The sequence below is a fragment of the Cannabis sativa genome, chromosome X (genome assembly GCF_029168945.1).
Source record: "Cannabis sativa cultivar Pink pepper isolate KNU-18-1 chromosome X, ASM2916894v1, whole genome shotgun sequence".
Taxonomy (NCBI): Eukaryota; Viridiplantae; Streptophyta; class Magnoliopsida; order Rosales; family Cannabaceae; genus Cannabis; species Cannabis sativa.
The window spans coordinates 46507433-46523388 of NC_083610.1; the positions used below are offsets into that span (position 1 = coordinate 46507433).

At 31.0% G+C, this 15956-nt stretch overlaps 1 protein-coding gene across 1 annotated transcript; it reads left to right on the top strand.

Moving 5' to 3' along the window:
* Positions 1–3095: 3095 nt before the first annotated feature.
* On the top strand, positions 3096–6888 carry LOC133031700 (protein PIGMENT DEFECTIVE 338, chloroplastic). Its single transcript, XM_061105253.1, has 8 exons — positions 3096–4121; positions 4289–4363; positions 4457–4528; positions 5065–5145; positions 5258–5355; positions 5790–5915; positions 6124–6172; positions 6283–6888. Exons 1-8 carry the CDS (start codon positions 3111–3113, stop codon positions 6445–6447), a joined length of 1677 nt encoding a protein of 558 aa, XP_060961236.1. The 5' UTR covers positions 3096–3110; the 3' UTR covers positions 6448–6888.
* Positions 6889–15956: the final 9068 nt, after the last annotated feature.

Here is a 15956-nt window from a genome sequence, read left to right on the forward strand (position 1 = left end):
GTTCGAGCTTGGGTCCCGGGCTTGGGTCTCGGGTTCGGGTCTTGGGTCTCAGGGGGTCTGGGTTCGGGTCTAGAGTCAGAGTCTTGCATTAAGTTCTTTTTTTAAAATATTGAAATCGGATCGGATCATATTCGATCCGAAAAAAAAAATTAGGCGAGGAGGAGCAAATCTGATCTGAAATTCAATAAGTATCTGAATGTTTCGAATCAAAAGTGACCCGTTGGATCAAAGCTCCACCCGCTCTAACTAAATGGATCTTTTTGACATGCTTACTTTTGGGATGTAATTTCTCTTGAATTTCTAGAGATCATTAATTAACTTTATTGCCAATAATGTTGTCAAATGGGCATTGGCATTCAACATTTCTAAAACTATTGAGGGCTCCTTAGTTAATGACCTTATGGTCTTTTATCTTTTAGTTATAACTAATTTTTCCTCAAAAAAAAAAAAAAAGTTAGTCCTTAAATTTTTAACTTATTCGTGTGGGGAAGGATGGAGCCAACTGCAAGTAAAAGGCAACTTCAACTTAATCTTAATGAAATCAAAGCTGAATGAGAATTAGTCCATTATTATTTGTTATAACATAAATAATAAATTTTATTTGTAGCAAAATTAAGAAATTAATTTTTGAGATTTAAATCCACACGTGTGAGGCTTAGCCCTATATGTGTAGGTGTCATATAAAAGCCTTTAATTTTTATTTGATTATTTTTTATAATATATATTAAATTAAAAAGTAATAATTATCTTTTATTATTTGGATTAAATATATTATAGGATAATGTATTTAAATTAAAAATAATATAAAATAAAAGGGTATAATTGAATTTTGTTATTCAGTTATATGATATTTATTTTAAATTTTAAATAAAAATATAATATTATCTTTTTATTTTATAGGATTAAAAAGAGTTTTAAATATTATAATTTTAAAACAATAAATAGTGATATATAAAAAAGAGGATGGGACTACAGTTTAACACACAAATATGACTTCTAGTACGGTAGTTGTAATATAGATTAGGTGGTTGATTTCACACGGAGTTACTTTGAACTTTAACAAACATGCTATTTTTCTTTCTTTTCTTTTCAACTTTGCTTCTTCCTCTTTATTTCAACAGAAATGCACTTTAACTCTTACAACTAAATCATAAATTAAATCAAAATCAAATATTTTTATTTATAAAATATATTACAATAATCTCATGAAAATATAAACTAAAACTCAATTTATTTTATCATTTGAAATAAATAAAAATATATTTTTAACCACTAATCAACTGCAACTGAGAAATAAAACAAAATTGAAATTGAAATTTAATCTCTCTCTCTCTCTCTCTCTCTCTCTCTCTCTCTCTCTCTCTCTCTCTCTCTCTCTCTCTCTCTCTCTCTCTCTCTCTCTCCTTTGTTACACGCCACTCAACCTTGAGTGGTGGTGTGTAATTTTTCTCAATCTCCATCATAGTATCTCATGAGTTGAATTGTGATCAAAAAATTTGTTCATCTTGTTAAATCTATAAGCTCACTCTTATCCCGAGTGTTGAGGCTGATCTGGAAGACGCGGTGTGATTCTTCATCAAGCCCATCACTAGATTGGATGATCAAAATATTGTACGAAAAGATTCAAGACAACCCTGATAGGCAACAAGTGGTAATTTCCTAATCTAACTAGTTAGATTTAGTTTATGCAATATTTTGTTGAGATCTAGAGTTTATGGTTCATATCAGATTCAACAGAATATTTTTTATTAAAAAAAGCTTAATCAATTACACTTCTGTCGTGACTCTGATATGAACCCTAAAAATTAATAAATCAGAGATAGGAGATTGAGAGAGGCGTATACTGTTAGGGATTTAGAAGAATCGTGAGAAGAAGAAGAAGAAGAAGAAGAAATTTTTAAATTATTTTTTAGAAATAAAGAAAAAGAAAGAAAAGGAAATGGAAATGGAAAAATTTTAAAAAATATATATTTTTAAAATTTTAATACATTTTTAATTATTTTTTTAATATTTAAATTATTAATATTAGGTAGATCAATGAAAATTTGCCATATGTATATTTGTGTACTCATTGAAAATTCACATTGGTATAGTTAAGAGACCAAACTGGACGAAAAAGTAGAAACCAAAACAAAATTAAAATTTAGAGTCTTACCCTAAAAAATTCAATCCAGAAGATTAATCATGCCAAACCTAAAATTAAAATATTATACTATGTTTAATAATTTAAAGTACAAAATATTGTCCAAAATAAAATTAAAAATAATTAAAAGCTACTAATATACCATAAATATACATATCAAATATGTATAATAACATAAAATAATAACTTTTCATCTCCGTCTCTGCCACGTTTATCAATTGGAGATGAAAAGTTATTTCCATCTCAACCTCTGTCTATGTTTAGGCGAGAAATCCCTACCCCATTACGAGCAGGTATCTAGAGTCGGCCCTAAACATAGGCAGGCTAGGGGGATAAGTTGAAAAATACCTCTTTTTTGTATCCATTAATCAAAAATACGCTCATATTGTTTTTTTTTTATTAAAATATACCCACTTTTTTGAGTGGATTGCCTAATATACCCCCACTCTCTACTTAAGTCTCAAAGATATAATTTACATAACCTAAGGAGTCTAAATAGGAAAATAATCCATAAAAGTGGGTACATTTAAAAAAAAATATAAAAATAGAGGTAAAAATTAAAACAAGTTAAGTAAAGTGGGTATACAATGTAATTTCCTCCGAGCTAGGCCCGCGCTTAGGGCCTACTCATTTTAGGGCCAAATAAAAAAATTACATTTTAAAAAATATACATATTTTTTAATAATTTTTAAAAATATCATTTATCTTTATAGTAAAGGTCTAATTTTTTTTGTTTACCTATAGCCCATTTCAACCCAGGGCCGGCCCTGCAGGCATCCTTAGGATTTCGTCTCACAAATAAAATTTCCATCCCTATAATCACAACCAAACTAAAAGTGGTATTATTCATTATCTTAAAAATAAGTGATAGTAATGAAGATAATACATGTCGAAAAATCTATTACACTACACAAAATCCAAGTCCAACAAGTGACCACACCAACCAAACCTCAAATCTCATTGTCTTATGTTAAACCCAAACCAAATATCAACTCAAGAGGGAGAGAGTCTGAGGAACAGAGCTCATGAGGTTCTTAAGATAAGAAGAAGAAGAAAGAAGATGCAACTCCTTCAACAACCATGTCCACACCTCTCTACTACTACTTTCGATTTTGTTCACAACTCACTGGAAACCTTAACTTTTCGTGGTTTTTCCAAATACCCAGTTCCCAAAACCTCATCTTTTTCGATTACAAGCTCAGTTTTTTCTAGGAAAGTTCCAATTTTGAGAAGCACCCACTTGAGTTTTTGCTCTAGAAACGATGTTTTTGATGGTTTCTCGAGTACCCAGTTGTCTAATAATAAGCCAGAAGAAGAGGATAAAGCTAGAGACAGTGGAGATTATAGCTTGCTTGATAAACCATCTCCATTGGTTAGAGAAGATGATAGTGATGATAATGAGTCTACTTCAGAAGAAAGTGTTGTAAAAGTTGATAAAGATGAGGCCTTGGCGCCTTTTTTGAAGTTTTTCACAACAGATGGAGTGGACAAAATGACAGAAAATGAAGATGAAATGGGAGTTTCTAAGGAAAGAAATGAGTTGGATTATGAGGATGAGGATGGGCTAGAGGAGGAGGAAAAGAATGAAGAGAAAAAGGTTAATATTTCTTATTATGAGCCTAAAGCTGGTGACTTTGTGGTTGGAGTTGTTGTTTCTGGGAATGAGAATAAGCTTGATGTGAATATTGGGGCAGATTTTTTGGGTACAATGTTGACTAAGGAGGTGATGCCTTTGTATGATAAAGAGATGGAATATTTGTTGTGTGATCCTAATTGTGATGCTGAGGAGTTTTTTGTTAGTGGGAAAATGGGAATTGTGAAATATGATGAAGCTAATGAAAGACCAACACCATGGAAACCAGTTGTTGAAGTTGGTACTATTTTGTTTGCTGAGGTTCTTGGAAGAACACTTAGTGGTCGCCCATTGATCTCAACTAGAAGACTCTTTCGCCGGATGGCTTGGCACAGAGTGAGGCAGGTTCTCTTCTCTCTTTGTTGTATGTTTATTTGGATTTTCAGCTTAGTGATTTTCAAGTTGTTTAATTTGAAATGGCATCATGGTTTTTGCTTTCATTGTTACTCAAACATGGTGTTTTGTGTTCTTTTTTTACTTTGTGTTTTCATTCTTTTTTTAATCTTAGACAGATAAAACAACTGAATGAACCTGTAGAAGTTAAAATCACAGAGTGGAATACTGGAGGCCTTCTAACAAGAATTGAGGTTAGTGTGTTGTGTCTATATGTATTTGCTTATTCATTTCATTTCTTTTGTTGTCTAATTGATTGGTACCAAATTTTAATCTTATTTTTTCAGGGTTTGAGAGGTTTTATTCCCAAAGCTGAATTAGTAAATAGAATAAACAACTTTGGTGACTTGAAAGAAAAAGTAAGTTGAATCTTCAAGATTTTTTTTCCTTTCCTTCTTTCAATCTTGCTTACTCTGGTAATATTACTCTTGAACCTAATGCAGTATAAAATTATGTCCAATTCATTGATATATATATATATATATATATATTTATATATATATATATATGTATATTATCTTATTAGAGTGTGTACCCTCTTTACACTACGGCCCCATTTAGCATTATCTTTGACTAGGCTGGTTATCACTTTTGAGATACATATGTCTTGCTATTCAGAATAATAAACTCTTGTTATTTCTTGGAATTGTTGTCTAATAAATTATGAGTATAATTGTGATTTATAACATGTTGTCTACACTCACAAATTGAAGTTCTCCTACTTCCTCTTATAACTTTCCACCTTCCATAGTTACATGGTGTACACTGTATAGATAGCACTTGAAAGGACCTTCAAAAATCGTCAAATTGAGTTTATGTTTCACATAGGCTATACTTATATATGTTTCTTCTTTACAATTGTGTATGTTTGTTAATTGCTTTATTAATGCTATAGGTGGGACAACGGCTTCATGTGCTCGTTTCTCGAATAAATGAATCCAATAATGATCTGATACTAAGTGAGAAGGAAGCTTGGGTCAGTTTTATGCAACATTTTCTTTAGCTTGCAACTTTCTTTCATACTATATGTTCATTTTTACTCCCTTGTTTATGTTTTTCATTATAGAGAGGTGCATGTTGTTTTGCAGCGAATGTTATACCTTCGGGAGGGAACCCTTTTGGAAGGGACCGTTGAGAAAATTTTCCCATTTGGAGCTCAAATAAGTATAGGTCATACTAACAGAAGGTAATGGGCTTGATGTGATATTAATATTGTACAATCCAGTTGGTTGACTCTTCCATTTTGAAAGGAGCTATGCACATTAAATAATGAAGCTCGGGTTTAAACAATAACAAAGATCTAATAGAACTAGTGTCTAGAGTTCTTTTTCTCTTCCCTAACTTTGGATTTTGGGAAAACGTAGAAGTGCATATGTTTGATGCTTCAGTATGTGTCTTGGGCCAAATGGAAAGGCATGCAAGTATGTGCCTTAGTGTTTTGAAGGCTAATAATTCAAAGGGTCTCCATGTTTCACCGATTTTTATTCATTGAAGAATCCTTCTCGCCTAGCTTTATCTGAAATTGGATTCATTACGCTAACTATTAGTATTGTAGATTTAACATTATTGTAATATTGTTGACATAATAGTGATCTCATGTTTGCTTCTCATACTTCTCAGGGGCTTGCTGCATATTTCAAACATAAGCCAGAAACAAATCACGACAGTCAGTGAGTTACTCGCCGTTGGTGAAAAGGTTAAAGTTATGGTGGTGAAGTCAATGTTTCCAGACAAAATATCTCTCAGGTACATTATCGAGTTCGCAAGATTAACTTTTTATTTATGAATACAACTACTGAATTAGTTTTTCACACACATGATAATTCTCATACTTGTTTCTTAGTATCCAAGAAAAGTTCATCACTTTGATTAAGCATAAACCGAAGTGTCTGATTTTCTTTGCCAATCTGATCTGATCTTAATTGGGTTGTATGATTTATTTTGTTCGTTGCAGTACCGCTGAGCTCGAGAGTGAACCTGGCCTCTTTATAACAAACAAAGAGGTACATATTATATAGTTTATTTTCTCGTAAAGATTGAAACTTTTTTCGGTTTGTTCCCTCTGTTTTTGATCATTCACAAAGCTAAATTCTATATTTCTTGTTCCGAACAGAGGGTGTTTTCTGAGGCTGCAATGATGGCAAAGAAGTACAGAGAAAAACTACCTCCTTATATAGCTGCAGGTGAATTCGAACCACTTACAAATGACACTTTATTTTTCGAAAATGAAGAGAAGATGTATGCAAATTGGAACTGGTTCAAATTTGAAAGGGATTGAGATTGAATTAGCACTCAAGGTTGACACTTTTTCACATTGTGAACATAAAGAAGAAGAAAAAGAAAAATGGGATAGTCGTCTTTTAGATCGAATTATCCAAGCGTATAAATTAGTTTGTTCACTTGAAAATTACAGGCAGAAACCATGAGAATCCAAGAAAACCACAGCCTAGAATTTTGATTATCTTATCTTACTGAAAAATGTGTAGTGATAATTTTGTTTGTTAGCTAATTTAGATAGGTTGGTTTTAAAAAAAGATTTTGTTCGATGCTTGTGTTGCGGTGGACCGACGAGTTCTTCTGGTGAATGGAAAACCAAAATCATGTAGCATAATTAATCCTTGAATTTGAATTAGTAACATCTGATTACACATTGTTAAATTTTGTAACAAAGTTTTGATAATTTTGCCCTTTCAATTTGTAATATATTGAACTTGTCATACATTAGCTTGCATATGATTGCTATTTTTCTTTGGAATTAAATAATAATTTATTTTCATTATTAATTTGTTAATTCCCAGAAAATTTAAGGTATGTGATTTTATGTGTTTTGAATTTAGCAGTCAAAGTTTGAGTATTTTTCAGTAAAGCTTCTATTTTTAAAAAAAAAATGAAAAAGGAAAATTACTTGTGATGTGAGCAAATAAAATAGAAAGAAAATAATTAAAAACAGGACCAGCTTTGGTTTGATTCCTTTTAACTGAAGTACTTCATTGTGAGATAATTAAGGAGAGCTTTACCCAAAATCAATCATATAGGTAAAAGTGTCTTTGAAAAATAAAATACGTTTTGAAATTGACTTTATAACAAAAAAAAAAAAAATTATGTCTAACTAGCTCAGTATAATTTTCAAAGAAAAAAAAAAAAACAAGAGTTGTTATGGGCAATTAAGGTACTTAGTACACATGATGTCTTATATTAGTTAACGGTAATCTATTACTTTTATTAAATTAAAATAAGTGAGATTCGATATTGAATTGTATTAATAGCGATATTATATATTATAAGAGTGCTAGACATCAGGGATGGACTTACTTGTGTTAATGTGGGGGGCTATATAGCTCTCACTAATAAAAATATTGTTTTTTAAAAAATTAAATTTAATAATTATAGATTAAAATAGTGCCCCATAAAATTAAATAAATCTAGTAAGAGTGATTATAATATATGTATAAATATTTTTTAATAATAAAAAATTCTCACAAAGAAAATTTTTTGGGTCCGTTACTAAGATAATATGAGTCCTTTAATATTTTATTATAGCTTTTAATTAAGCGTATTTGTGTGAGAGTAATATTAAGTTTTTGTATTGTAGCCGTATAATTTTTAAGAAAATAAATGTAGGTATATGTCAATTAGAGGAAATAGTGCAGTTGACTATATTTTCTATTAAATAAATAAAGAAAAACTTTAGAAAGGAAATAGAACTTAATTAATAAAGAGATAAATCGTCTAACAACATAAATATAAACTCAGTAAGAAAATTACTTCTACTGAAAACTCACTCTAAAAAAGAACATGAAGCTCTAGATAAACTACAAACTAACTAAATCAAGATAAGCTCATTATTAAATGACTACAAATGACCTAGCAGGGTCGGCCTGACTTTTAGTGGGTCATAGAAAAAAAAATTATTTTGGGCCCTTATTTAGAAAAAAATATGGTATTTTTCAAATTCAATAAAAAAATAGTATAATTTTAAAAGGTAAATATTTTTTTTTGGGCCCCTGGGATAGGTGGGCCCTAGGCACAGGCCTAGCCCGCCTATGCCCAGGGCCGGCCCTGTGACCTAGTAGGAACATCACTCTTATTAAAAACCTACTCTAAAAAAAGAACATAAAATTTTAGTAAAACTATGAACTAACTAAATTAAAATGAGGTCATTATTAATTGATTGCAAATGGCTCTAATAGGAACATCACTCTCATTGAAAGCCCGTTCTAGAAAAGAACACAAAACTCTAACAAAACTATGAATTAACTAAACCAAAATGATGTCATTATTAATTAACTGCAGATGACCTCAGTAGGAACATCACTCCCACTGAAAATCCACTCTAAAAAAGAACATGAAATTCTAGCAAAACTATGAAACTAAACCAAAATAAGGTTATTATTAATTGACTGCAAATGATCTCAGTAAGAACATCACTCTCATTGAAAACATGCTCTAAAAAAAACATAAAACTCTAGCAAAACTGTAAACTAAATAAACCAAAATAAAGTCATTATTAATTGACTGTGAATCCCTTCAACCGCCACCACTAAGCAATCCGTAACAGTGGAAATGATATCAATAACTACCAAGACCAATTCGAGTAATTAGGTTGTTCTCTAATAAATGAGTGGGAAATTTGCGGCAAAAGTCCTCAAAAAGTTCAGTTTGATACAGATAAGTCCCTAACTTTAAAAAATAGTGGTAATAGTCCTCAAGATCATGTTTTTTATTTGTCTGTTAGTCCTAATTTTAACTGAGTCGTTTATTTTTAAAAAATTGTCACGTGTCAAAATATTATTGGTCCAAATTATTATTTTAATTTTAAAAAAATAAATAAATTATTTAAAAATAATTTCTTTTTTTTTTCTTTTTCTTTCTTTTCTTCTTCGTCTTCTCACTGCCAGACCCTAACCTCTCACCAGAGTAACCACTGCACTGGTTGAATTCGCGGTGCCACCTCCTCCTCTTGAGTTTGACATTCGCCGAGAAATTTCACGCCTTAAAGCTCTTCGTTCCAGGCTCACGAGTTTTAGAAGTTTCAGTCGGAAGCTCAGAGTTGTTGATAGAGACCGGAGAGTTAATGACTTCTTTAATTCCATTAGGAATGGATTTTTGAGGGTTTTAGCTTCGGTGAATTTGAGTTCCTATGAGTTGTTCTTGCTTAAGTTTGAGGATGAGGAATTGGAGTCGACGAGGAGCTCAATTAAGAGTGCGCTCTATGCTCTGGTTGGGTAAATGAGATGAAGCAACAAATGATAACAAATAAATAACCTATTATACATTTTAGAAATCCACCAAGCTGATCGTATGTGTACAACACCCTCTCATATTTTTTTTTTCTGGAGATAGAGTTGTATTCATCCATTTTAGAATTAGGGTTAGGGTCTGGCAGTGAGAAGAAGAAGAAGATGAAGAAGAAAAGAAAGAAAAAGAAAAAGGAAAAAAAAAAGAAAAAATAAATTATTTTTAAAAAATTTATTTATTTTTATTTTTATTTTTTAAAATTAAAATAATAATTTGGACCAATAATATTTCAACACGTGGCAATTTTTTTAAAAAATAGACGGCTCAATTAAAATTAGGACTAACGAACAAATAAAAAACATAACCTTAAGGACTATTACTGCTATTTTTCGAAATTGGAGACTTATATGTATCAAACTGAATTTTTTGAGGACTTTTGACACAAATTTCCCTAAATGAAAACTCTCTTATTTGAGCTAGACTTGTCTTCATATATTTTTTTTTAACAAAAAATACGTGCATAGATAGAAATTAGACCTCAGGATCATTACATAAAATATTATTTAGAATCTTCATATATATATATATATATATATTGTTTTTCAAATTATTGTCGATGCTAATATATAGGAGTTATTAAGCTAAATCCTCTCAAATATTGATTAGAGAGTTCCTATATAGAAGACTTAAAATTACAAGAGCTGTCAATCTAAAATGTATCCCTACAATACACCCTTGTCACAATGTACTTATCTTTAATTAATCATCATCACCTCCTTGCAATAATGCATATAATTATAGACAAGGTATAAATAATGTTTAGTTTCATCATACAAAACTGTGTAATAACTAGTCTTCCACTCACACAATACAATTATACCATAATACAAGTGTACATACATATATGTATCATTATTATATGACATGTATAATAATAATAATAATAATAATAATAATAATATCTTATATATATATATTATATTACAATTAATAGTAATAAAAGATGACATGTTGAGGTAGTATTAGTAGGGTTTATGGCAACCCTAGCTAGTAGTGCACCTGGATAATAAATAATAAAGCTATAACATTAAAAAGTAAATGGGCAATTTAGTTAGTAATTATTATTATTATTATCATTTATTAATTAAAAACAAGAGATGAAAAAATAATGCAAGGATTTGAACTTTAAATCTGACAATCACACACCCAACATCTGAAAAATAATTTATTAGGAGATTTCGTATAATTGTATTAAGGGAAAAGTATATATTAATTTGACCAAAAAGAGACCTTTGTTATTATATATTAATTTATATATATATATATATATATATTTGTTGAATGAAAAAGACTTGTTATATTGGTGAAAGCATGATTCCTGTAAGATGTCTAATTTAATTTGATTTTGTTTATGCTGAAAAACATGGGTACACCATATACTGTATATATATACATATATTCTGCATAATAATTAATTTGTTTTTTTTTTTAAGATATAAAGTATGGGCATATATTATTTGATCATAATAATAATTAGGTGAGACTCATGGTTTTAAGGAGGCTTCTCTTTTTGTCTTCTTTATGCTCTCCACTATTTCTAGAACTATGCTTTAATTTTTTATTTATTTTTTTGTTTAGAAAATAATGTTGATAATAATTTATTAATAAAGTTTAAATAAATTGACATTTATATATGTTACTAATTATTATGTATACACTATATATTCCATGAGACCAAATAGGGTTTGGGGCTCAATGAATCAAAAAATTTAAGACCAGAAAATGCCAAGAAAGTTGTCCTAATTAAAGTCACATTCCACTATATATTAACACTTGATACAAAATCGTCTAGCTATATATAGGGACATTGTCCCATTAATTAATATATATATATATACATTTTATTTATTTATTTATTATTTTTTTTGAAAGAAAATAGTAACTTATTAACTCATTAATAAGCTTCAATCATTACAATAAATAAAAAAAATCAACAGAAGCAAAACTTTTACTGAAAATAAGATCTGAATACGAACAAAACAATACACAATTTTATTTATAGAATTTTATTTATACAACGTTTAACAAAATATAAGTTGACAAAAAAGTAAAGAGACCAATAAAGATCTACATTCAAACACAAGTTGACTAAAAGGAGAAAGCATATCCATAAATATGGTGGGTGATTGTTTGAACCACAACTAATGAATCAATTTCGAGCAACACTCTAGACCATCCTTTTCGCTTAATCCGACTCAACGCCTCCAATTAATCCCCACAATTTTAGCTATAGTCGCATCCACACAACCGAAATGACAGACGGTAAAAATTTCAATAAATTGCTAGGATAATAGGCATTAAAGAAGCTTTGAGTTGGATTGCAACTCATTCGTGAGAAAAAATCATGTTGGAAACAGATAGCTTGGTGTGTGTCAAAGCGATTCAGAGCGGTATTTTTATGCCTTCACAGTTTAGTCTTATTGTTCAAGATGTTCGAAATTTGCTTTTGGCTTTATCTTTTGTTGATTTGTGTTTTGTAAAACGATCTGCAAATAAGTTGGTTCATTACTTGGCAAGAGACTTTTGTTTCTCTACAGATTGTGTGCTTCAGTTGGAGGACTGATCCTTTGAAGTGCGTTCTATTGTTTTGAACGATTTTTTTTTTTTTTTAGAACAAAAGGATAATTTTATTCAAAAACTGAGCAAATACAACCTGAACAAGGTAGAGCCGAAGCCCAACCACCAAAGCCTCACCAGCTACTAATTACATCCATGATTCTATCATTAGTATTAGTATGTTTACAAGCAAAGCCTAACACCCTATACTTTACCAATCTTTTAACATCTCTACTTATAAAAGTAGAAGAGTAACAACAAGTTGAACACACAGCTATTTCTATTTTTCCAAACCCAATACAGAATCCCAACCAAGACAGCATTATAAATCTGAAATTTTAAGTCATAGGCAGCGTTTTGAACCCAGTCTTGGAGCTCGACGATGTTCCTTGGCCAATTGAAAGCCCCAAACCAGTTGCTAACATCTCGCAGCACCAACTTTGTGAAGTGGCAGTCCATAAAAAGATGGTTATGGGTCTCCTTTTCCTGATCACAAACCGGGCAGAGATTGGATTGAATAGGAAAGATTCTCTCCAAATTGTCCCTGGTTAGAAGTTGCAAATTACAAGCTTGCCAATAGATAAACCTGTGCTTTGGAATGATAAGTCTGTGCCAAATAGCCTTAGCATACCCAACTTCCTAATTATCAACAAGAGAAGCATAGAAAAGTTTTGCCCGAAATTTCTCATGCTTAACACAATTCTACAAATCATCTTTGTTGGTGTTTTGAACGATTTTATTAATTAATAAATCTTATGATTTTTATTCAAAAAAAAAAAAAAGGTTGTTCTCAATCCCTCCATCCAAATAATATTCTCTATACTTGTTTTCTCTATTTTAAAATGAGAAAATTTAAAATAAATGTCTTATTTAATTCTATTTACAAAAAAGTTTACTGTACATACTATATACATGATCATTTCACAAAGTATTATTTCAACATCCCAAACAAAGTATACAAGAGCATATTTAGGGACTTCCTGCATCTTTTCATCCATTTAAGGCACCACTCTAGATAATAAGGATTTGTATTATGTTGACTCAAAAATTTAAACTAGACTTCTAAGTCACATCTGTTCCTTGGATTGTTGAGAATAATTAAGTAGTTAAGTAATTATAAGAGAGACACAATAAATTTATAGTAGTTCACTCTCTGCATTGCGACAGTAATAGAGCTATGTCTACTTCAAGTTTTTATTTCTCACGAGATGGCAATTACAGAATAATACTAAGTGTCAGAAGTTCTAATTTTTAGAAAGAGAAACTAGAGGAAGAAGCTCTAACTTTTTGGGTAGTTTTTTGAACTTGAAAAACTCTCCTTTTATATATGAAGGATACCCACAAAAATAAAGGGAAAATACAAATAAGATGTTTTTGACCGTTGATGATGATCTAACGGTAAAAATTAGATCTTAGTGGTGATAACTATTTTTCGAAGCGCGACGTAGGTCATTTGTGGGTAACACTCTTCCAAACCATATATCCTGGACTAGGTGAATCAAAATTTTCTTTCCACAAAAAGTACTACAAATACTATTAATTTTACCAAAAATATACTTTGGCAAAATTATTAGATGAACCCAATAAGTATGGGTAGAAATAAAGACAAAATTAATCAAAATGGATCTTCCAACATAAATACGACCATCTAATAATTTTTGCCAATTTTCTCAATTATAGAATCACAATCAAATTAGGAAATACGACCAACACAAGTAGAAATGCCCAAATATTTAAAGGGAAGATTGCTAAGAGAAAACACTGAGCTATCGAGGATAAATTGGACATAAAATTGATTCCTGAGCAATATATTGTTGTCTTATTTGAGTTGGCATGAAGCCCAACAGTGTTTGAAAATCTCTTGAAAGCTTTTAATAACAGCATAATTGATTGGGTATCCCCTTTAGAGAAAAGGAGAACATCATCAACAAAACAAAGATAGTTCAACCGAAAATTCCTACACCTCGGGTGGTAGCTAAAATCCCTTCTATTTGGAACTTTAGTCAAAAGTCTGGATAAATATTTCATACCAATATATGGAATCTCCTTGTCTAAGACCCTCTTAGTAAGGAATAAACCATGGAAAGCACCATTTATGAACAAATAGAAGTGAAGAGTTCTTACACAATCCATAACAATATTAATGAAAGCCGCCTCAGGAAAATGAAGAGCCTTCAACATCTCTTTGATGAAATTCCACTCAACTGTTTTATAAACTTTCTTAAGATGCAACGTAATTATGTAAGAGGGATTGTTATGCTTCCTACCAAACTGTGTGACTAAGTCTTGACAAATAATAATGTTATATCCAATGTACCTCTTATGAACAAAGCTGCATTGATTATCGACAATCATGTTTGGTAAAAAAATCCTCAATCTAGCACAAAGAACCTTAGTGATTATTTTATAAACCACATTGCAACAAGTAACGAGTCTATAATCACAAACATTATTGAGACAATTAATTTTAGGAATGAGAGTTAAGGTAGTAGTATTGATCTCTTTAGAAGCTTACCCCACTCCAAAGTAGAAAGCTCTATAATAATGAAGTCTTCACCAACAATTTCCCAAGTTTTCTTAAAGAAACCACTAGTAAAACCATTCAATCCAGAGGCTTTCTCATTAGGAATGGGGAAGGGGGAAGCTTTGACTTCTTCTTTAGTATAAGGTTGAGAGAGGAAATCGATATGCTCAGTAGAAAGTACAGGCCCCTTGTTCATTACAATAGTCATCACACTTCTTCTTTGTGCCCTTTTAGATCTCAATAAATGATTATAATACTCCATAAAGGAAGTAATACTTCAGGAGGATCATCAACCTGATTTCCACACTCATCATAAATGGCATAGACAGAATTTTGCATTCTTCTAGGTTCAGACTTCTATGATATAAATTTGTGTAACTATCTCCACCATTTGCCCAAGCAATTTTTGCTTTTTTCTTTAAAAATGATAAATGAGAGTCAATAACCTTTTTTAAAAGCTTCCCTAGCTTCAATCTCAACTGCGATTAAAACCAGATTAGAAGGATCCTTTTGAAGCACTAATTGGCATCCTTGAAGCATCACAAAATCCTTTTTTTTTCCTCTCAACAATATCACTAAACTCCTCTTTATACAACTCTTTTCAAAATTTATTTAACCAGCTTCAATTCCTGACAGAAACATACATGGGAGCTCCCATACTTTTTACTGACCAGACCATATTCACTCTACTTTGAAATATGGAGCTTATGCTCCACATATCATAATACCGAAAAAGGCTTTCAACCATTATTTTGCAAAGAGTGAACAGTAAGGGGGCAAAACTATGGTTAAAATCACCTTCAGGGAGAAAATTCACCTCAACTGTAAAAAACATGTCCATCCACAAAATGTTTCCTAAGACTCAATCTAACTTGGCATAGACCCTATTCAAACCATCTTATTTGTTGTTCCAAGTATAGAAATAACTATCATACTTGACATCATTAACGCAGATATCATTAATAAAGCTCTTAAACTGCTTGAAATCTTTAATTAGTTTCTTTCCCAACTCTAACTCTATTCAACATTCTTAACACAATTAAAATCCCCCATAAATACTTAAGGCTTCTTTTGAATAGCAGCTCAATTCCTCGTATGCCTTATGGCACAATAGGCTAGGTCATTCTACTGTTAATTTTGCAGTGCGGGTGCGGTTTGGGAAATTTAAAAAACCGCATGTGCGGGTTGGTTTGAAAAAATAGTCAAAAACCGCACCACCCGCACCGCGAACACCCCTAGTAACTGGTGATTATTACATTATTTTGAACTGGACTAAACATACTCAATGGTATGACTTGATGAAGAACACGCCTGAGTGAAAGGGAAGCAATCCACTAGATGGAATCAAACTTGTATAGACCATTTTCAAGCTTCCCAACCAGCAAGATCTTCTTGGATTCCTAATCTTT